This window comes from Callorhinchus milii, unplaced genomic scaffold, assembly GCF_018977255.1.
Source record: "Callorhinchus milii isolate IMCB2004 unplaced genomic scaffold, IMCB_Cmil_1.0 Scaffold2, whole genome shotgun sequence".
NCBI lineage: Eukaryota > Metazoa > Chordata > Chondrichthyes > Chimaeriformes > Callorhinchidae > Callorhinchus > Callorhinchus milii.
In genome coordinates this window covers 75,060,811-75,084,876 of record NW_024704743.1, presented here as the reverse complement: position 1 = coordinate 75,084,876, position 24,066 = coordinate 75,060,811, and the positions used below count along the sequence as shown (strand labels likewise).

General features: G+C 41.0%; 1 protein-coding gene across 2 annotated transcripts in view; it reads left to right on the top strand.

The window, feature by feature from the left end:
- The window catches only part of tmem108 (transmembrane protein 108), a 148,498-nt gene extending 126,530 nt beyond the window's left edge, over nt 1–21,968 (top strand). Inside the window, exons 4-6 of one of the 2 annotated variants that reach the window (XM_007900850.2) lie at nt 8,969–10,144; nt 16,225–16,376; nt 21,659–21,968. In XM_007900850.2, the coding sequence (XP_007899041.1) occupies nt 8,969–10,144; nt 16,225–16,376; nt 21,659–21,781 (1,451 nt within the window). In that variant the 3' untranslated portion in view covers nt 21,782–21,968. Of the gene's footprint in view, nt 1–8,968; nt 10,145–16,221; nt 16,377–21,658 lie in introns of both variants that reach the window. The other variant, XM_007900848.2, reaches the window with a different exon arrangement.
- Nucleotides 21,969–24,066: the final 2,098 nt, after the last annotated feature.

Genomic DNA, 24,066 nt, shown 5'->3' with positions numbered 1-24,066 from the left:
TAGAAGCAGAGGACGGAAACACTGATAGACATTCTGTGTAGTGACTTATGTCTGCATTTAAAAAGGGAAAATCCTAATAGAGATCAATCTCAATGAAGTCACCTCTGAACACAGAATCTGAGTCCAAACAGTGGGACTACACCACATAGCTTATGTGGAGGGGCACTTCAGCACAGATTTGATGGGCCAAATTTCGGCTCATTTCTGCGCTGTAACATTCTGTGAACTGTGGTTTCCACTTTGAACAATACTTTCCGCCTATTTCTTCAGTTGCCTAAATAGAATCGCTCTGACTGTGGGTGCATTGTTCTCAATGCTGTGCTTTGCACTTATTTTGGTATCATCTGCAGACTTGGCCATTTTGTTTGTGATTTCCCTTCAGATCATTTATATAAAAATAGCAAGCCTCCCCTGGGAACGTGCCAGTAAACACTTTCTAGGCTGACAATTTCTCATGTCTCACTACCTTATGTTTATCTAATTAATTAGTTTGATGCTCTATCTCCTATTGATGGCTCCTCCTGGGCTTAGAGTCAGTATCCAGATAGCCCAGGACTTTTCTGGTATTGAGCCAGCCTTTCCTCTGGGGATTGCTAGGTTTTGGTCCAATTATCAAAAGTGTGTTGCTCTATATGGTTCTGATTCATTCTGTACGGAATTCAAAGTTCAGCATCTCTGTGACACAAGCCCAAGAGCAACGACTGACACATCAAAAGCAGCAGAGCGAGGCCTGAGCAGTCAGCACCTCAGTCTCTGCAACAGTACAGTTACAAAAGTAGAAAATAGCCCCTAGGGTGCTAAAAGAGAATTTAGGAGGAACTACACAGAGGGTAGTGAGACCGTGGAACCCGCTGCGTGAAGAGATGGTTGAATCAGATAGTACATGTGCATTTAAGAGAACGATGGATATACAATTGAGGGAAACAGGAATAGAAGGGTACGGGAGGGAATAAGTTGTGGGGAGAGACTTATGTGGAGTATAAACACTAGTATGGACTGGTTGGACTGAAGGTCTGGTTCTGTTCTGTACAGCTTATGTAAATCTATATGAACTTCAATAGTCAGTCTGGCTCCGTTGGTCGTCCTCTTGCCCCTGAGTTAGAAGGTTGTGTGCTCAAGCCCCGCATCGAAACTTTGAACTCACAATCTAGGCTGACACTCCAATACAGTGATAAGGGGGGGCATTTTTTGGAGTTAAACCAAGGTCCCGTCTGCCTTTTCGTGTGAACGTTAAAATTCCCATGGAACTATTTGAAAAGAGAAGGGAGTGAAAAGGGATATGAAGCAGGCCTGTGTTCAGTGAGTGAAGGGATTGGCCAGGTCAGTATGGTTGTGACCAAGGTTCCCTTTACCTCCTTGTCCTCTAGATCTCTCTGCCTCATTCAACACAGTCGACCATACCATCCTCCACCCCCGCCTCCTCCTGCATTCATCTTAGTGGGACCGCACTCGCATGGTTCAAGTCCTACTTAACTAAGCGACTCCATTTCATCTCGGCAAATAGTTTCTCCTCCCGCCCTTGCCTGGTCACCTGCGGGGTACCCCAGGGCTCCAGCCTTGGCCCTCTTCTTTTCCTCATCTATATGCTACCTCTGGGTGAAGTCATCTGCAGACACAAAGTAAACTTCCACATGTATGCAGATGACACACAAATCCACTTTGCCTCCTTCAGCATCGACTCCAGGTCTGCCGATGTTCTATCAGCTTGTCTGGCAGACATCAAGGCCTGGATGAGTGTAAACTTCCTGCAGCTGAATGTGGGCAAGACAGAAGCCATACTCTTTGGCTCCCATCAACGTCTTCAATCCTGCGGATCTAAACTCCTCAACCTTCCTGGACTCTCCCCCAGACTCACTGAACCGGTGCGCAATCTCGACGTCCGGTTCGACACCCGGCTGTCCTTCCTCCATTCTTACTTTAGAAATGCCTAATCTACACATCATTTTAGACCCCAGAAATAAACCAGCATAGGTATGTAGGATTGAAAGTGCTATTAATAGCTAGATAAGAATAATAATAATAATATTCCTTGCATTTGATAAAACGCTTCACAGAATATACTATAAAGTGAATTGACTGTATACTTTGTAAGCAAAATGTGGCAGCCAGTTACACACAGCAGTGTCCCACAAACAATCGTGGATTGAGTGGCCAAATTGTTATTTTTTTTGTAGGGATTATTACTCCTGGAAAAGCAATCCGCCAATTGACTAACAACCGGGTTCCCACGTACTGCAGGGTAAACAGAGGCTACAACTCCAACAACTTGCATTTATATAGTGCCTTCATACAGGGTAATGTCTCAGAGCTTTTTAAAGCTTGCTCAGCAAGGGGGAGGGGAGGGGGAAATAGCCATAGAGATAGGCCGCAGAGATGGCCATAGTTCGATGATGTAGGTTTCGGGCAGGGACTCCAAAACAGAATGAGAGGGGATAAGAGGGAGTGGTAAAGAAAGGGAGTTCCAGAGGTAACAGGTGCAGGAACTGAAGGCGCAATTGAAAATAACAATGGTCCCTGGACTTTCCAGACTTTGTAAGTGCACATAAAACATGGTTCCTTATAGTTACGCATGAACAAAAGCAAATGTCAGCAGCCTGTATTCCTGTAGGAACTTGTCTCAAATGTGAAATTCCTTAAGACTCCACCTTGAGATCACCACTTCTGCTTTTGAGGCTTAAAATGTAAAAGACATGTCTAAAAGCAGATGATATTAAAAATATGCTGTTTAAATGACTTAGACTTAACATAATAACATAACATGTAAGAGCAGGAGTAGGCCATTTGGCCCTTCGAGCCTGCCCCGCCATTCAACCATGGCTGATCTTCTAATCTAACTCCAGCTAATAACCTGACCCTGCCTTGTCCCCATATCCCTTAATCCCTTTTGCAATAAGAAATATATCGATCTCAGTCTTGAATATGTTCAAGGACTGAGCGTCAACAGCCCTTTGGGGTAGTGAGTTCCATACATTCCCCACCCTTTGAGTGAAGAAGTTCTTCCTCAACTCAGTGCGAAAGGGCTGGCCTCTGATTTTAAAGTTGTGACCCCTGGTTTTAGTTTCTCCAACCAGGGGAAACAATCTCCCACTATCTACTCTATCATGCCCTTTGATGATCTTATAGGTTTCTATAAGATCCCCTCTAATTCTTCTATATTCTAGAGAATATAGGCCCAAATTGGTCAACCTATCCTCGTAACTCATCCCCTTCATCCCTGGCACTAACCTACTAAATCTACGCTGCATCCCCTCCAAGGCAAGTACATCCTTCCTTAAATGAGGAGACCAAAACTGCACACAGTATTCCAGGTGTGGTCTCACCAGGGCCCTATACAGTTGCAGCAAGACTTCCCTACTCTTATACTCTAATCCTTTCATAATGAATGCTAACATACCGTTCGCCTTCCTAATTGCTGCTGCGCCTGCAGACTAACTTTCTGTGATTGGAGTACAAGGCACCCAAGTCCCTCTGGACTCTAACACATTCCAATCTCTCCCCTTCTAAAAAATAACCCGCTCTACTGTTTAGGTGGATGACTTCGCACTTCCGTACATTATACTTCATCTGCCACCTACCTGCCCAATCACCTAACCTATCTATGTTTCGCTGCATTTTTTTAATGTCGTCCTCTGTGTTGACACTTCCTCCTAGTTTTGTGTCATCCGTGAATTTAGATATATTAACTTCGATCTCCTCATCTAGATCGTTGATGTAGATGGTAAATAGCTGAGGCCCAAGGACTGATCCTTGTGGCACTCCGCTAGTCACATCCGAAAAGGACCCGTTTATCCCTACTCTTTGTTTCCTACCCGTTAACCATTCCCAATCCATGTTAATATGCTCCCCCCAACTCCATGGGCCCTTATCTTTTGGCCTAACCTTTTATTCCTCGAGTCACCCTGACCATTTCCCCCCTCCTCGCTCCCTCCCATCCCTCCCCTCACCCTGACCATTTCCCCCCTGCTTGGGTCATGACCCAACTGTGCAGCGCCTTGGGACGTCCTCCTGACGTGAAAGGCGCTTTATAAATGGAATCTTGTTGTTGTTGTTGTTGTTATGCGGCACCTTATCGAATGCCTTCTGGAAGTCCAAATAGACCACATCCACTGATTCACCCTTATCTCGTTTACTGGAAATGTCCTCAAAAATCTCTATGAGATTTGTCAAACATGACTTCCCTTTTGTAAAGCCATGTTGACTTGGCCTAATTATGTTGTGCTCCTCTAAATACCGCACTACCACATCCTTAATCAACGATTCTAAAATTTTTCCTATCACTGATGTGAGACTAACTGGCCTATAGTTCCCCATCTTTTCCTTTCCACCTTTTTTAAATAGTGGTGTGACATTTGCGATCTTCCAATCCCTCCGGACCAGGAGATTTGTCAATTTTTAGTGCTAACAGTTTCCCTCGCACCAATTCTCTACTAATGAAAATTTCCCTAAGTTGCTCCCTGTCCTTATCCCCTTAGTGCATCTCTATTGTTGGCAGACTTGTTGTGTCTTCTAGGGTGACGACAGATGCAAAGTACCCATTTAGGGACTCTGCCATGTCCTTGTCCCCCATTACAACTTCTCCTGTCTCTGACTGTAGTGGACCGACATTTACCCTCACTAGCCTATTCCTCTTAATATATTTGTAAAAATGTTTACAATCAGACTTAATGTTCCTAGCTAGCTTACCCTCATACTCCTTTTTCTCGCTTAATGAGTTTTTTAGTTATATTTTGCTGGTTTCTAAAACTCTCCCAATGTTTAGATTTGCCGCTTTTCTTGGCAGTTTTATAAGCCTTTTCTTTTAATTTGATGTCAACACCTGAATGATTCAATGTTTTCATTCCAGTAACTAAACCATTCAGCTACAATTAATTAAATGTGATTAATTACTACCCTGAAATAATCCTTTCAAAATATCTATCTTTTGTGATGTTTTTGCTTGGTCAGCAAAATTTGCATGTACAAGGGCAACAGTATTTGGCTAACGTAAAGATTTATTTAAGTCCTACAATGCTACAGTCCCACAGTCCTACAATACAACACTCAATCGTCCAACTAACCTTCCAGGCATTAGTTTTTCCTGCGTTCTGTTATTCTGATGTTCTGGGGCTGGAAAGAGAAAATAAAATAGAATGCACATAACCCACCTCCAGCACATCTGGGTAATTTAAACCGTCCTTTGGATGCGACATGAAACCAAGGTCCTGTCTGCATTTTCTGGTGCACGTTAAAAATAGATCCCATCGCTGTATTCGAAAAGAGAAGGGAGTTTATCCGAGTGTCCTGGCCAACAACCGCCCAAATTAAATTGGTCGCTCGCTCCATGGCTGTTTGTGGGATATTGCAGTGTGCAAACTGGCTGCTGCGTTTCACCCACAAAATACACAGTCGGTCTACTTTACAGTATATCTTATGAAGCGTTTTGCGACCTCTTGATCACTTAAACCTATCACCTCCATCCTTGCCTTGGTCGACTGGCTCCCCATCCACCAGTGGACAGAGTTCAAAATCCTCGGCCTCGCTTTCAAAGCCCTCCACGGCCTTGCTCCTCCCTATCTCTTTGACCTGTAAATTCCATACCAACCTGTCCACTCCTTCAGTTCAGCGGGCTCTGGCCTACTCCATGTTCCCCGAGTTGCCCTCCCACCATCAGCTTTTCTTCCCTAACCTTTTGGTACTCCATCTCACAGTCCCTTCTTTTCTCCTTCTGTCTTGCTTCCTTCAAGTCCTGTCTCAGGATCTTCTTCTTTGATGATAAGATAAGGTGCTACATTAAATGCAAGGATTATTACTATTATATTATTTAGTATCAAAAAAATTGTTTTGGTAATCCTCCTACCCCTTCACGGCCCTCCACCTCTCCTGATCCCAACCCACAGTTCGGGTGCAACTTCTTGACTGTCCAGCGCCTTGAGACATCCGCCCGACATAAAAGGCGGAATACAAATGTAATTTGTTGTGTCGCTGTTGTGATAAGGCACTGTAGCAAATGCAAGGATTATTATCATGATGATTATTATTATTAAACCACATTTTAGATCCCAGAATCGGCCAGTTCTTACTTCTTGTTGGGAAGATATTTTAGATATTCTCTGTTCTGTAAAGTTGGGAAATCCAGAATATATGGATTTCTGTGTTCAGTCTCCTGCTCTCAGAATATACAGATTCATGCAAGTCATTGGCATTGAGAAATGATTCAAGTCATAATTTTAACAATCAAATTACTTTTCAAACTCTGGATGACAGCTGGAAAGATAAAATAAAATGGATAATATAAACATAAAGCTTCTGCCTACTGTGCAAGAGGATTTATCATAATCTGTAACAGGCAATGAGGATTTTCATTAAATTGTGTGTCTCTGACTGAGCTGTTTCTTTGCATGAGTGAAAGACAAACAATGAGCCATTTACATAAATTGCATAACTTGGCTTATTTAAATACTGGTTTTAAACAATTCGACAAAATATTCTAATCTTTATTATATCTGCATCTAGAAAACCTTTTATCAATTACTGTATCAAGGCAGTTTCTCCCTGTGTCCTGGCTTCCAAGTTAAATTGGTCATTCACTTCATGGCTGTTTGTGGGACATTGCAGTGAGAAATTGTGGTAAATTGACTGTCACGTTCACCTATAAATACCCACTTTGCCATAAATCCTGTGAAGCACTTTGAGACATTTTAATCGGGAGATAAGATGCTACATCAAATGCAAGGATTATTACTATTTTATTATTTAGTATCAAAATACTGTTTTCAAAAACTGTCAACAGATCTCAGAATATTGAGTATTTCCAGAATTTCCTTGTTACCAGGTGTGTATTTTCACCCAGAAAAACTAACATCTGCTTCAAACAAAATGTGTCATTTGCTTTAGTGGCTAATATGGATGTTTTAATTTGTGTAAAGCACTTTGTGTTGTCCTCGCAACATGAAAGGCAGTATATTGTTTTTTATTTATTTTTCATATGCACCAAATACCATTTTTCTTGACAATTTTTAATGGCTAGTTTAGCGACAGTGCACATAATTCATTAGAATAAATGTTGGAACAATATATAGAGTTGGTAGGTTGATGCACAATGTCTGATAATAGCCTCAATACAGTAATTCAAATGTGTAAAATAGCAATTCCATGGTGTGAGCACCATCTACTGGTACTAAAAAAAATACAATGAGGCTCGTAAAAATCAAAAGATGAATGGAACTCATCTGAAACTGTTCAAAATGGCATTATTTACTACTGAAGCCATCTCTTACACTGTACTCAGCATTACCTGAATATATAGACTATAATATTCAGCAATGTATTCAGTAATCTCCACACCATTCACAATAGTAAATTGGGTTTATGCATATGTCATCCACCCGGCTGACCAAAACAAAAATTGCATTGTAAATTGTACTGTGATAATCTCCAGAACTGTACACAATCATCAGCATCTATGTATAAAATAATCCTCAGCACCATATTCAATAACCTTTAACAATGTACTCACTCATATCCATCTATGTATATAATAATCTCTAGCAACGTACTCACTAAAATCAGCCTTCTATTCAATAGTCTCCAGGAATATACACCATCATATCCAGCTCTGTATTCAATAATATCCAGCCTGCATTTAATAAGCTTCATCTGTGTACTCTATCTAATCTCCAGCTGTATACAAATTAACTGCCAGCACTGTGTTCAGTAATATTCAGAACTGTATTCAATAATCTCCAGCAACTTTTATCCAACTTTTATCCCTGAGTTAAAGGAATTGGTTTGGGTGATTAATAACAACAATAATAATAATCCTTGCATTTGATATAGCGCTTTTCACGTCTTCTAGATGTCTCAAAGAGCTTCACAGAATATACTGTAAAGTGAATTGACTGTATATTTGTGGGCGAACGCGGCAGCCAATTGCGCACAGCAGTGTCCCACAAACAGTTGTAGATTGAAAATGACCAATTTATTATTGTTTTGGAGGGATTATTATTAGGTGTGTGGAGTAAGGAAACTTGTCCAAGGTTTTGCCCTGCCTGGAATTGAACTCAGGTCTCTCGTTGTGAGTCTACTCACGGACATTTTTCAGAGTTCACTAGTCTCGGGTGAATCAGAGGTTTGCAAAATGGCAAATGTGATTCCCATCTTTAAAATGGGGGCTCGGGATGAGCCATGAAACTATTTCATGTCAAGTGTAGGATAAGTGTTTGAAACGATGATGAGGAGCAGTTCAAGGGATCATCTTGAGGATTACAGGTTAATCTGAGACAGCCAGTGTGGCTTTATGAGACCGTTTAGCAGATTTATTGAATTTCCTTGAGGAAGTCTCAGATCGGGTGGATACGGGTGAAACTGATGTTATTTACTTGGATTTCAAAAAGGATTTGACACTGTATCGCATAATGGGCTACTGCAAGCTCATGGGAGAGGTGCCGATGTATTAAACTAGGTAGAAATAAGCTCATTGATAGAAATCAGTGATCAGTTGCGATGTTAGGGTACAGAGCATAAATTGCGTACAGTTTTGATCTGCCTAATTCAAAAAGGTATTGAGTTGTTGGAGGAAGCAAAGCAGAGGGCTCCCAGACTGCTTCCTGGACTTCAGAGTTGACAGAGCTAAGAGGATAGGTTAGTTAACCTGGGGCTTTTCTGTTCTGTAAAGATATGAACAAAATGGACATGACAGAGCTATTTAAAATTGGAAAATTTGAATTCAGTTAGGGTTTCCTGCCATATATAAAATTCATGGACAGGGAGTTGTATCCTTAATATAAGAACAACAAAATATGTGCAGGAGACTTTTTGAGTAAACTGTGACTTAAAGATGAGGACTAAGCTGCTAGTACATGTCTTCTTTTTAAAAGGGTGTACCAAAGAGTTTCTTTGTAAAAATAATGTAGTATAAACTGTAAATCTGCTCATGTAAACTTGCCACTGCTTGTTTGTTATTGATTTTGAGACATTCTGTTTTATTTAGGTGTTCTCCTGATCCTGGCACTGACAGAAGAACTCATATCCGCTGTTCAAGAACTGTCTTTTAGTTCAAAGTCCCAAGACGACCAAACAGACTTAAGCACTAAAACCATGGTGATACCCAGACCTGGTGCCAATCCCACCAATGTATCAAACAGCAGTGACTGGCACAGAGCCTGGGCTACAGATGGGAATATTTTAAAGTACCTTCAGGAATCCCGCAGCACCAAGCCGATTGATTTCAGCTTCATTCAACCCACACCTACTGCTATCTACTCAACCAAGCCACTCTCACCCCAGGACACTGCTGGCAATTATCACAGAATAAATGCCACCCTTTCTTTGCATAATCAAAGTACTTTGCATTCAGAGCCAGTTCCTTCAAAGGAGGTAGTGTCTCTGCTACACATAGACAAGACAGTGGAGCCTACACAAATTTACCCAAATGTAGTACTGCACCCTTCATTTTCTACGGGATTGCCCTACAGAATTTCAGATTCTCAGATGATCCCCTCAGTTGTTGATCGCTATTCTGCACAAGCGTCTAAAATCTCAGATATCCATCACGTTACTACACTGGCATCCTCAACTGATCAAATCATGCAGAATTCCACTGACGCCCTTCGTGACTTTACCAAGCTGTGGCAAGCCGAGAGATCCAGCTTTCCAGAAGCCAGGAATTCACAGACTCCACTTCTTCCTGACTCTCCGCCACATCTGATAACTAGTTCTGTCAACCAGGTCACATCTAGCATTGATAGTTCAGTGTTGAAATCACAGTCAGGTGTAGACTTGGATTCTTTGATCTTAACTTCATCTGTATACTCCAGTCAGGATTTATGGGAGGTTAGTGATAAAAATCTATCAATTGCATTTGAACCTTATATTTCAACTTCTGTGGCAATATTCAGCACCATGGAAAGCGATGCCTTAGCCAATGGCATTCTGCCAACTGTGTCTACACCGGGGACCTCCTCAACCCTGTCAGAATCTGGCACAACAGCAACAGGAAGCTTCCTAAACAGATTAATTCCTGCTGGGACTGGGGGCCCTGGACCTCCAGGCAACATTTCCCATGTAACTGAAGTAGACCAACCTCAGCAGAAAGCAACTATCTGCCTCAGTAAGGTTGACATCGCCTGGATTATTCTGGCTGTCAGTGTGCCTGTTTCGTCATGCTGTAAGTATGCAGTTTAATTTCATTCTTATATGAGGTGTAGATAAATGGGGAGTTCGTCCTTTCTGGACGTGCTCTCTATATATCTGCTTGTTCTTTTACATCTGCCTGTAAAAGATCCAATGGCACTATTTGAAAAGAGAAGGGAATTTCTCCTAGAGTCCTGGCCAACAATCTCCCAAATAATTTTGGTCATTCACTCCATGGCTGTTGGTGGGACACTGCTGTGTGGAAGTGGGCTGCCGCGTTCACCCATAAAATACACGCAGTCAGACCATTTTACAGTATATTCTGTGAAGCGCTTTGAGACATTGTTTTGACATGATAAGATGCTATTTCAAATGCAAGGATTATTATTATGTTATAGATGTATGTTGTATTTATCCACATTAATGATTAGCAATTCAATACAGAATTCCATGTCCACATAACTAAGGCAATAAACAAGAATACATAATGATTAACTTTAGAGAAAAGTAACAGAGCCCCTAACTTTGCCAATAATTTGCCCACAACATTACAATATATCCCGTGAAACGCTTTGAGACGTCTCAACGTGATAAGGTGCTCTATTAAACGCAAGGATGTTTTATTAATAGTGTTTAATAATTGTGGAAATTCTAAAAGATATCAAGTGCGATGCCATATCCAAATAGTGACAGATTTCAGCACAATCAGAAGGAAACCTTGAAGATTGTGTAGAGAAAACACTGTGCAACTCTGGTGGGAAAAGGTTTACTGTTAATAATACTCTGATAAAATCAGACAATGTGTTCCTTCCAAATTCTGCACTGCAGGAAAATGTGGTTGTATTTCCATTAGGCGCTTATAGTAGAAGTGATTGTTAATGGTATTTTGGAGTTGGGTGCTTGGATACCTTTTATATTTCACAAGGTTTGACTAGACTAGAAAAATCATTATCAGTTGCCTCAGCTCCTGCTTCCAGTAGATAAGCATTGGTCACTAACCCTGAATGACGCAAATTACTCTCAGGATTACCATGTTCCTCCTCTGATTGGAGACATATTCTAAGAGGTTTAAGGACAGACACTAGAAATAGAAACTGGGAAATAGGCTCTGGTGCTCTTTCGAGGTTGGGGTTGATGTATAAAGGTGTGTTATTTAAGATAATGCCTACATCTAGATTGTATGATGAGCACACCGTACTCTATTTCTTAGCAATATAATTACTTACTCGCAACTTTAACTGAGCCAGGAGAGCAGTATTACAACTAAGCTCTGAAACATCAGTATTCTCATTACTTGCCTGAACTGAAAAACCTACATTATTCAGCAGCAGGCTTCCTTGAGACTGCCTGGGCCCCTTCAGGGGAAAAGTTCTCAACCTGTGAATCCAGTGTAAATATTCAAAGGGTGAAAGTTTCTCAGAAACTGGAGAAGGTGAAAGCATATGCGAATTGATGCATAAAGAATACTTATCAGCAATTACACCTTGAGAAGACGTGATAAAGCGCTATGTCAAATGCAAGAATTATTATTGCTATTCATCAAGCAAACAAAATAATACTAATAATCCTTGTATTTGATATAGCGCTTTTCAAGCTTTCTAGTCTCAAAGCGCTTCTCAGAATATACTGTAAAGTGAATTGACTGTATATTTTGTGGGCGAAAAGCGGCAACCGATTGTGCACATCAGTGTCCCACAAACAGCCATGGATTGAAGTGACCAATTTATTATATTTTTTTTCTTGAGGGCTTATTATCAGGCATATGGAGTAAGGAAATTTGCCCAAGGTTTCACCCTGCCAGGAATGAAACCCAGGTCTCTCACTTCCAAAACGAGTGCTCTAACCACTGAGCTACAGGACTCCTGTGTAAAGTGAACACCTACCAAATATGTTTTATGATTTCACAAATTTAAGTTCAACCCTGACTGCACATCTGTTCAATAACATGCAATCTGTGTCGTGGTTGCCTTTTGGTTAAGATTTATCCTTGTCTTGGAAATTCTACCTGGATCTAGATTCTCTCCATTTTGTTAGCATTTCAGATTGTCCAGAATTTGATAAATTCTTAAATACAGTTTTAATTTTAAAGACTTTTTAAGAACCACAGAAAATCATCTTCAAAATTAAGACTGAAAATACAATCATTTTTCCAAATTCTGGATATTTTGAAATGCTATAAATAGAGTAAATCTGAACCCAGGTAGAATTTGACACCCCCAGACAAATTAGAGAGATATGAAAACAGGCAAACAACATAAATGGAAATAGAAAAACAATTTTATGAATACATAAAATGCAAAATAATTGATGAAGAAAGGGGAAGGGGCAAATAAAAAGAGAGGAATCTTGTCAAGGAGGGTGAGGAAATGGCAGAGATGGTAAATGGCATTTAGCCTTGTATTTTACAGAATTGTGTGATAGTGGGTATGTAATTATGAGAAAATAATATTATTAATTTGTTAATTTATTAATCACTCAATCCACAACTGTTTGTGGGACACTGCTGTGCGCAATTGGTTGCTGCATTTCGGCCACAAAATATATAGTCAATACTGTGAATTGCTTTGAGACGTCTCGAAGATGTGATAAGCCGCTATATCAAATGCAAGGATTATTGTTATTATTTATTATTCATAGTATTCCTTGCCTTTGATTATAGTGCTTTTCATTTCTGGAGAATGTCTCAGAGCCCTTTATAGAGGTCATCGATTGCTTGGGACTTGTGCTCACCCACTGAGCCATCGTTACCTCTTTTATTTAAAAAAACTTTACTTTTTTTTAGATATTTGCATGCATAATAATAGTGATCCGTGTTCTTTTATTTTCCTAATTTTTTGACAAAAGTCTATCACAAGTAAATTATAGGTCTTTTGTCTGCTTTGATCCTGTTTGCACTCTGTGCACCAGAGGCCACTCTTTCATGTAAACATTCCCTATAGCAATTGACACCAGTGTATTTATTGAACACTACGGTTTATCTCCAGTCTGCAGATATTGATCTCTAAACTGGCTTAATGCTACTTACAACCACTGTTGGATTTTCTTAGGATAATGGGTACAATTTGCCTCTTTCCTTTCTAGATTCATACTTTCCCATATTTCAGTTATTATTTTATCTGCCTTTATTATGTCTCCTTGATTTCTGTGTGCAAATTGGCGATAGTGTAAGTCTACAATACAATATAATTTATACAATTTACATTTATGTAGCACCGTTCATGTTGCAGGGACTTCTCAAAGCGCTTAAAACTACTGGCTGGGCAGCCGAGCTGGGATGGGAGCCGAAGGAGGAGGGGTGGGAAAGATGTGGCCAAAGAGGTATATTTTGAGATGGACCTTGGATGAGATGAGGAGGGGAGCAAGTCAGAGGGACTCTGGGATGGAGTTCCAGGGGCAGATTGGCTGAAGGCCTTCCCACACTGGTGAGGAGGATAATGTGGGCCTGGTTGATCCAAGGGAGTGGCTAGACTGGTAAAATTTGAGGAAGTCACAGAGGTAGGGTTTGGCGAGACCATGGAGGAATTTGAAGGTGAGAACAAGGATCTTGAATTCAATCCCCTGGGGAATGGAGAGTCAATGGAGCCAAATGAAAATGGAGGTGATAGGCTCGCGGAGCCTGGTGCAGGAGAGGACATGGGCTGCAGGTTCTGGATAGTTTGCAGTATGTGCAGGGAAGATCTGGGAAATCCAGCGAGGCATTAGCCTGGCCACGAGGAAAGCATGGATTAGAATCTCGGAGGCCCAGAGGAAATGTGTCGTTGGAGGCGGACAGGGTTATTTTACCCACAAAATACAGTCAACTACATTTCACAGTAAATCCTGTGAATCTCCTTGAGATTTCCTCCAGATGTGAAAGCCTCTATGTCAAATGCAACAATTATTTTTTTCCCTTCCAGCTTCTTCCTCCTTTTTTCCCCTCTTGTGCCTTCCCCCTTCTCCCCTAGTTCCTCTCCCCCTCCCTCCCTCCCATTGTGGAAGGTTCTAAGTTCTCTCCACTCAGCTCTCAATGAGTTGCTTGGGTTCAGTGAGTCATGTAAATGAACTCACAATTCTGTGTCGCACCCTCCCCCCACACTACACGTCTACACTCCTTATAAATTAACAGCCCTCCAGCAAAAACAATAAAGGCTTTATGAACAACGGAAAAGAAAATAATAGCTCTGTCAAAAGAACTCTTAAGATTCTATGATTCTATGAACTAGCAGCAGACGTATTACTGTATTTTGTTATTTGCAATTGCTGAGCATTTAGTAGATGAAACTTGAACTCATTCCATATTGGGATAATTTAGTTTTCTTATGCAGCACTGAATGGTTCAGGACTTTCCAGTCTGGGCTTGTAGACATATCCCGGAGTGCAATGAATGTTTGCAGAAATTCTCCATTTAAAACATTACTAAAACATTGGAAAGCACTCGGAAAAATCTGCCAAAATATCTTCAACAGTAACGTATCCGCGTTTCAATTAAACAACTCTTATTATCTACACAGGCCGAAAGGCCTTCTTCTGTGCTGTAAATTTCTGTGATTATATATGCTCAGCGGATAATAAAGTTCAGGGATTTTCTGTAGAAGACGAGTTCATTTAGAATAACACCTCATCCAACTCTTTCCCAGTAAAATCATTTAGCCTGGCTCTGTTGGTAATGCTCTTGTCTCTGAATTAGAAGATTGTGGGTTCAGCCTCACATCAGAACTTGAGCTCAGAATCCATGATGATGCTCCAGTGCTTTACTGGGGAGCACTACAACAGCAGAGGTGCCATTTTTAGATGAGACAAGAAACCAAGGTGCCTGTTCTTCAGGTGGACCATATTTATTTTTGACATCATGACTTTCACATCAGGAGGAAATCCCAAAGTACATCACAGGATTTATTTTAAAGCGTAGTGACTATGTTTTTGTAGAACAATGCGGCAATCAATTTGCCCAAAGTAGTTGTCCACAAACAGAGCTATGAAGTGAATGGCCAAGTTCACCCGGAGGATTCTTGATAAGCACACTGGAAGAAACTCCCTTCTCTTTTTGAATAGTACTATGGGATTTGCAACATCCACCTGAACAGGCAAACAGGACCTTGATTTAAAGTCTTATCCAAAGGATGGCTTCTCCAACAATGCAACACCCCCCAACTCTGTATTGGAGTGTCAACCTCGACTATGAGCTCAAAGTTCCTTACATGAAGCTTGAACCCATAATCTTCTGACTCAGGGCAAAAGTGCTATAACTGAGGCTGGCTGATACCCAAGATCCCTTGATACTATTTGAAAAAAGAAGGTAGTTTGTTCCAGTGCCAGCATAGTTCAATGATCCACCAGGTAAGTTGTCCATTCATCTCATGTCTGTTTTACTGGCACAAATGGTGGCTACATTTGCGAACAGAAAACAGTCACCGCACTTGACAGTCTTTATTTGTGAAAAGCTTTGAGATATTTCGGCACAGTAAGATGCTGTAAAAAGTTCTTGTAAGAGTTGAGAATGGGACAGCACTGTAGTAATACTGAGATAATAAACCAGTTGAGTGGTTTATGTGGCCAAACAACCTGTGCTGGAGTTTTACCGTATGTGCAGTGCTGTTTAAGTGACGCATCAAGGATTTGTACCCATATAAGGAGGAGGCTGATTGAGTGTGTGTGTGTGTGTGTGAGTAACATGACAATTTTCGAGAAATAGGACAGCTGTACAAGATTATCAGAACAGAACAAGAGTACGTCTTAAGCAAAGGAAAGTGTAGCAAGAATATCATTCATCATGGGTCACTTACATGATCACTGTATAGAGCAGCATTTTCTTGTTCACTGTAAGATGTTTCTTTCAGATATTGTAACTATCTCCACTGAATGTCAAGCCTTATTGTACAGTTTAGTTCTATAATTGCTCAAACTGCTACAAGGATCTACTCTGCAGGATGAACCTTAAACAAATACAGTACCAGACTAATAAAACTCATAATAATAATAATCCTTACACTTTGTATCACAGGATAAACTGTAAACTGTGTATTTTGGGGTAAACATGGCAGCCAATTTGAGCAAGCAATGAAATTGAATGTAAGCTGTGTGATGCAAAGTGTTTTCTTGTATAAAATGAACTGCTTTTTTCTCTGTTGACAGCAGTTTTGCTTACGGTGTGCTGTATGCAGAAAAAGAAGAAGACTTCAAACCCTGAAAATAATTTGAGTTATTGGAACAATACAATCACAATGGATTACTTCAACAAACACGCTGTGGATCTGCCGAGAGAAATCCAGTCTCTCGAAACATCAGAGGTTATTTTTCAAAATGATTCCTTTATTAATTTGTTGTGCCAATTATTGATGTGATTTTCTCCACCTTGATGGACGCCCTCTTCTCTTGGTCTCTCGCTGCCTGTTGCTGGGTGCGGTTCCACAGGAGCTGGTTGCTCTACAAGGGGCCCACCCAAGGGGCCATTATTCTCCTGTAAAGTGTGTCACTGCTGATCCTGACCTCTTCCCCAGGTGCTATACAGGTGCACAACGAGTGGAGGGCACAGAGTAGGACTTGGAACAGGAGCCTGGCTGTTTTTTCTCTCCCTAACCCTAGGAAAGCCAGGGTTGTTGCCTTAAAATTTAATGTCGTTGCTAATTTGGGGAAATTCTTGAATTCGCTCGTAATTTGGAAGATGTTTTCCTGAAGTTCTTAAGAAGAACTTGAGGAAGAAAAATATACCTCAACCTTGAGACTGAATTCAAGAATTTTTGAAAGTTTTGTGTGAGCTTAAATGTTAAGACAAAATGAGAAATGTTGGGACTATGACCACAAACCAAATGGTTATAACTATTCAAGCCCTATTTCCACATTCTGATGTTTATCGGTTTTGCGTTGGGGTACTGAATTCTGACATGAGAAATGAGTGGACCTTTCTCTCTCAGAGCAGAAAAGACCCTGATTGTCCATCTTACAACCTTTCTCCTGCTAGCCTTCGAGTAGGATGAACAGTGACTATCCTGCACTTGTAATCTGCAATTTTTTTTATCTGTCTGACAAGCCAGGGGAAAAATATAATTACGCAGTGACCCCATTATATGTTTTGGGTCCACAAAATTAGACACCGTGTTATAACGGGACAACAAAACAAAAATAGCCACTGGTCCCACATCCAGATCATCAGATCACCACTAATGTCACTTCTGGCTTAGGCTGTCCAGCTTAGAACATAAGAACATAAGAATTAGGATCAGGAGTAGGCCATTCGGCCCCTCGAGCCTGCCCCGCCATTCGATAAGATCATGGCTGATGTTCTGACCCAACTCTAATTACCTGCTCTATCCCCATATCCCCTAATCCCTCTATTTCTTTAAAAATCTATCAGTCTCAGCCTTGAAGATGTTCAAGGACTGAGCATCTACAGCCTTCTGGGGTAGTGAATTCCATAAATTCACTACCCTCTGAGTGAAGAAATGTTTTCTCAACTCTGTTCTAAAAGACTGACCCTTAATTTTAAGACTGTGACCCCTGGTTATAGATTCTCCTACCAGGGGAAACAGTCCCTCAGTGTCTACTTTATCCAGCCCTTTAAGAATCTTATATGTTTCAATAAGATCTCCCCTAATTCTTCTGTACTCTGGAGAATACAGCCCTAGTTTATTCAGCCTATCTTCATAGGTCAGTCCCCTCATCCCAGGAACTAACCGAGTGAATCTACGCTGCACCCCCTCTAGGGCAAGTATGTCCTTTTTTAAATAAGGAGACCAAAACTGCACACAATACTCTAGGTGCGGTCTCACCAGGGCCCTATACAGTTGCAGCAAGACTTCCCTACTCTTGTACTCTAAACCTTTTGCAATGAATGCTAACATGCTGTTCACCTTCTTAGTTGCTTGCTGCACCTGCAAACTAACTTTTTGAGACTGGTGTACAAGGATACCCAAATCCCTCTGAACACTAACACTATCTAATCTCTCCCCCTCTAGAAAATTATCTGTTTTTCTATTTTTGCTACCTAGGTGAATAACTTCACACTTCCTCAGAATGAATTCCATCTGCCACCTACTCGCCCACTCCCCTAGCCTATCGAATTCCCGTTGCAATCTTTTTGTATCATCCTCAGAGCTTACTCTCCCACCTCGTTTAGTGTCATCCGCGAATTTAGATACGTTGCATTCAATGTCCTCGTCTAGATCATTGATGTAAATTGTAAATAGCTGAGGCCCAAGCACTGATCCTTGTGGCACTCCACTAGTCACATCCTGCCAATTCGAGAATGACCCGTTTATCCCTACTCTCTGTTTTCTACCCGTTAGCCACTCTTCAATCCATGCTAATATGTTCCCATTAATCCCGTGGGCCTTAACCTTGTGCAATAGCCTTTTGTGTGGCACTTTGTCAAATGCCTTTTTAAAATCTAAATATACTACATCTACTGGTTCCCCCCTATCTAACCTGCTAGATACATCTTCAAAATACTCTAAAAGATTAGTTAAGCATGACTTCCCTTTTGTAAAGCCATGTTGACTCTGCCTAATCTTGTTATGGTCTTCCAGGAATCCCATAACGACATCCTTAATTAAGGACTCAAGAATTTTCCCTACCACTGATGTCAGACTAACTGGTCTATAGTTCCCCATCTTTTCTCTCCCACCCTTCTTAAATAGTGGTGTTACGTTTGCAATCTTCCAATCAATGGGAACCGTTCCAGAATCCAGAGAATTTTGGAAGATCAAAGACAAGCCATCCACTATCTCAGTAGCCACCTCTTTTAAAACCCTAGGATGTAGGCCATCAGGTCCAGGAGATTTATCAGTTTTAAGACCTGACAATTTACCTAAAACCATTTCTTTACTAATATTAATTCCCCAAGTTGCTCGCTAACATTGTCTTCTTGGTTCCCCTCTATTCTTGGTAGGTTTTCAGTGTCTTCTAAGGTGAAGACAGTAGCAAAGTACTTGTTTAATGACTCTGCCATGTCTTTGTCCCCTACTATAATTCCCCCCGTCTCTGCTTGTAATGGACCCACATCTACCTTTGACAGCCTCTTCCTCTTTATATATTTTTAAAAACTCTTGCAGTCTGTCTTTATGTTCTTCGCTAGTTTGCCCTCATATTCCATTTTCTCCCTCTTAATCACTTTTTTAGTTCTCCTTTGTTGATCCCTAAAGTTCTCCCAATCCTCGGGTTTACGACTCATCTTAGCTGTTTTATAGGCTTCTTCCTTTAACTTTATACTTTCCCTAACTGCTCTAGTTAGCCACGGTTGGGCCACCTTTCCTATGGCATTCTTATTCCTCAAAGGATACGTGCTCGCTGGGAATTTTGCACTCCATCTCCTTAAACTTCCACCTTCTTAAACGTCTGCCATTGCTGGTTTACTGTCAAATCCTTCAGTCTAATTTCCCAGTTTATTTTAGCTAAATCCTCTCTCATACCAGCAAAGTTGGCTCTACTTAAATTTAAAACCTTTGCTTCGGACTTAACTACTTCTCTCTCTAACTTAATGCTAAATTCCATCATATTATGATCACTTTGCCCTAGAGGAGCCTTAATTTCCAGTTTGCTGATCAGCCCTGCTTCATTGCACAAAACAAGGTCTAATATGGCCTGTTCCCTGGTTGGCTCCTCGGCATACTGATCTAGATAATTATCCCTAATACATTCTATAAACTCTTCCTCTATCATACTTTTCCCAATTTGGTTGTCCCAATCTATGTGCAGATTAAAATCACCCACAATTAATGTTTTTCCTTTACTACATGCTCTGCTAATTTCCTGATTTATACCTTGAGAGATACTGTGACTGCTGTTCGGGGGTCTATAAACTACTCCCACCAGAGTTTTCTGCCCCTTGTTGTAGTTCTACCCATACTGACTCTTACTTCCTGCTTTTCTGATTTAAAATCTTCCCTTTCTACTGTTTTTATCCCATCCTTTATTAGCAGGGCCACCCCTCCTCGTTTACCACATTGCCTATCTTTTCTATACGCCACATACACTGGAATATTTAGCTCCCACCCTGTAACCATGTCTCGGTGATGGCTACCAGATCATACCCGTTTGTTTCTATTTGTGCATTTAGCTCATCTATCTTGTTTCGAATGCTTCGCGCATTCAGATATAGCGCCCTTAATTCTGACTTCAGGCTACTAGTCCTATTCACCAGTACCCTATCCCTGGGCTTCTTTTCCCCGCTTGACACACTTTGCTCATCTCCCTGGTTAATCTGCTCTCCCACTTTTATCGGTCCTAATTTTAATTGTGACAGATTACATGTGATTGAGTTTACCCTCTTAGTAGTTTAAAGACCTGTCTACCTCCCTATTTATTCATGTCGCCAGGACATTTGTCCCAGCCCTGTTTAGGTGGAGTCCATTCCTTTGGAATAGCTCCTGTCTCCCCCAATACTGGTGCCAGTGGCCCATAATTGAATGGGCACCACTCTTTTAGCCAGGTATTCAGATCTTTAATTTTTTTTTGCCTGTATCAATTTGCCCCTGGCTCAGGTAGTAATCCTGATATTAATACCTTCAAAGTTCTACTCTTTAGCTTAACTCCCAATTCCTGGAACTTGCTCCTCAACTCGTCCCTACCGGTCCTACCTTCATCATTAGTCCCTATGTGAATCATAACTATTGGATCCACTCCCTCCTGCTTCAAATTTTTCTCCAGCCCAGAAGTGACGTCCTTCACCCTGGCCCCAGGAAGGCAACAGAGTCTTCTTGTCTCCCTGCTACGGCTGCAGAAAAGTGCGTCAGTCTTCCTGACTGTCTCATCCCCAATTACCACTATATTCCTTCTGACTATTCCCCTTTGTGTGGCCTCCTGTATAGAGGTGTTGGGGTAAGTTTGCCCATCTTCCTCACAGACTTCCTTGTCCACACAGGCTGCAAGTATTTCATACCTGTCGGACAAGGTTAAAACCTGGGGTTCCTCTGCCCCTCTCTTTCGGGTCCCCTTACCCGCCTGTCTGACCGTCACCCAGTCCTGTCCGTGGCTGGTAACGGAATGTTCCCTGGGACTCGGGGGAGTGTCTGGCTCCAGGATGATACTGTCCAGGAAGCTCTCCCCATCTCTAATGCTGCACAGTGTCTCCACCTGAGACTCCAGCTCAGCTATTCTAAGCTGGAGCTTCCTCAGTTGCAAACATTTGCTGCAGATGAAGTCGCCCGGGCTCAGGTTGCCCTCCATCAACTCCCACATACCACATTCCTCACACGTCACCTGCCATGTCATTCTCTCCTCTCACTCTCTTTATCCCTATATTATTGTCGTTAGAAGATATACTACAATGGAATCTTGTTGTTGTTGTTGTTGTTACACCTACTTTCTCTTCTGCACCTAATTCCCACTCTCACCAAATTCCTTCTCACTCTGGCCTCGCCTCACTCTGGGCTCCCTGCAAGTGGCATGCTTATGTAGGAAGCTAGCTAGTATGTGCCAAAAGGCAGAAGTGCATCACACTTCTTGTAACTGTGGTCACAGCCAGGCGGGAGGTGATTCTGCAAAGATTCTGCGTACATGAAATGGTGGCCCAAACCTATATGGGATGAGGCTGGTGATTTCTTGTTTGAAAATGATTCTTTATTTTATTTTTCAGGACCATCTCTCTGAGCCTCGCTCCCCTCCAAACGGCGACAATGTAGACACTGGAATGGTCCTGGTCAACCCATTTTGCCAAGAAACGCTTTTCTCTGCAAATGAAAGAGTTTCCGAGTTGTAGTCGTGTGAAGGAGGCCAGGAGTGGAGCTAGGTTTATTCCACTGTACAAAGTTCAATACTTTCATGTAATCCTTCGTCGGGAGGTTGTTCCAGTCAGAAACCTTCTTTCCCCCAAATTGCAATTCCTTTTTATATGTGTGAAGAAAAGTTTACAAGACTTTGCTTTATAAAATAAAAGTATTTCTAAACAGACAAACTATTTAACTAACTGGTCTATTGGTCTTTTTTATGTGATTTCCTGGTTTTCAGAGGTGTGTTTTTTCACTGGTGTAATATTTTTATTATTTGTTTAAAACACTGTGTCATTTTAAGCAGCCTGTAATTTAAACTGTAGTGGTACTGGTACCTTAGGCCAGAACAGTAAATGTGTCTGTGCACAGTTCTACCAAACTGAAATTAAAATTACTGAGAAATGTCAAGATTTTCTTTGGTTGAGTCCTGGCAACACGTTTTATGCACTTCTAAGTTCAACTGCACATCTGTCCCATGGGCATCAGGGATCCTGCTGTGACTGTAAAGCCTGACGTGCGGAACAGCATCTAGGCGTTAAATGTTATTCATCTGCCTTGTGAATCATGTCCGGTAAAACAGTAGGATTGAACAGGTTGTCTCTTGACATTTACTTACCCTACTTGGCAACTAATTTACACAACATGGAGGGGTCCCACTTAGATCTTAGACTTCCTGGAGGTTCCAAAATTCTCTTTCAATTTGACCACTAAGGGTTACTTCTATCATCATCTGTAAAAAATGTCCAAAGCAGATATGCAAACGCTAGCATTTGCTACAGATTTAATCACGCAGGGCTTCCAGAAGTTTGCACATGGGTAACATCTGACAGGTTCCATTGTCCCCGGTTTGAACAGAAACCGGACAGTGGGCAAATCCACACAAAATCCAATCAGAACATTCTTACATTGTAATTGGAGCGACCAGGAAAATACTTTGGCTGCTTTTCACCAAGCTAGTCCATGCACAAAACAAAGAGGGCAGAGAGGAGAACAAGCTATCCTTTGACTGAATAACTCATGATGGGTCTAATATTATCTGCATAGTTCCTAGGCAGTACAATACACAGGTAAAATTAGCCACCAAACTAGCCGTGTTGTTCAGAAAAACCCTTATGGTTGAATGCTGGAGGCACTGCTGTAGAATAGGTGTTCTGCAGATGGCTCATTGCTGGTGCCATTAAAGCCAATGGAATGGATAAGGATGGCCTAAACTGTGCTGGTGAGAGAGTAGCAGCTGGGGAAAAGAACTCTGTGATTAGTGCTTCGTAAGTCTAGTAAGAATTTATAATATTTGCACGACATCTGTATGTGTGCAAAATTTATACAAAATATTCGCTTAAGGAAAATTTAAAATCTTTTTCAACAATAAATACTTAAAGCCAACAATTGTAATATTCAAGATTTTTTTAGATTATCTGTACAAAAAGAGGGCAGATTGGTGGCGTTTTGAAACATCCATAATAATAAATAGGAAATATCATCCTTGCATTTCATAGGAAGCGGTCAGCAGGCATCATTATAAGACTTTTGGGAATTCTCATGAACAGTGAGATGAACAGAAGCTTGAAGAGACAAAATAACATTATTGTTTAAATTAGGATAGACTTTGGGAACAATTGACGAGGTTTCCTGGCTAAAAGGAACTCTACACAGATGATGATCCACATATAAACAGATGGAGAGCTAAATTATTGGCACAAAAAAATCATACATTACCATTTACATTTATATAGCGCGTTCACGTTAGGGCGATGGGGTCTTTATCTGAACAAATCTTGTGACATTGTAAACAGTAGTCCATACAACCCAAGCCTGTTTCACCATTAACACTGGCATTAACACTAGGGCAAGTCTATAATTTAAATTATTTGTCTTTTCACCATATATATCCCTTAATACTCTCACTTACCAAATATTTAGCTCTATCTCACAAAACTTGGGATACTAATCAATTAGTGATTAATGATAAAGCCAATAACTTCAATTCGGTTGAATTCTACTTGGCATCAGTTTTAAACACAGATGGGTAAATATTTTTTGACCAAGTCAAATGGAATAATGTTTTTCAGACTAACTAGAAGGATGTAAATACAATAAATTGAGCAAATCAGGATGAATTGGCATGTAAATGTGAATGCTAAGTGAGGACAGGATTGGGCTACTCTGTGCTTGGTCAAATAGCCGGTGGTTACTCAAGATCAGGGCCAATAGAAAATTGCATTAGTATTTGCGAAAGCTTACAGGGAAATTTGACAAATTTTACGGAGTTGATTGG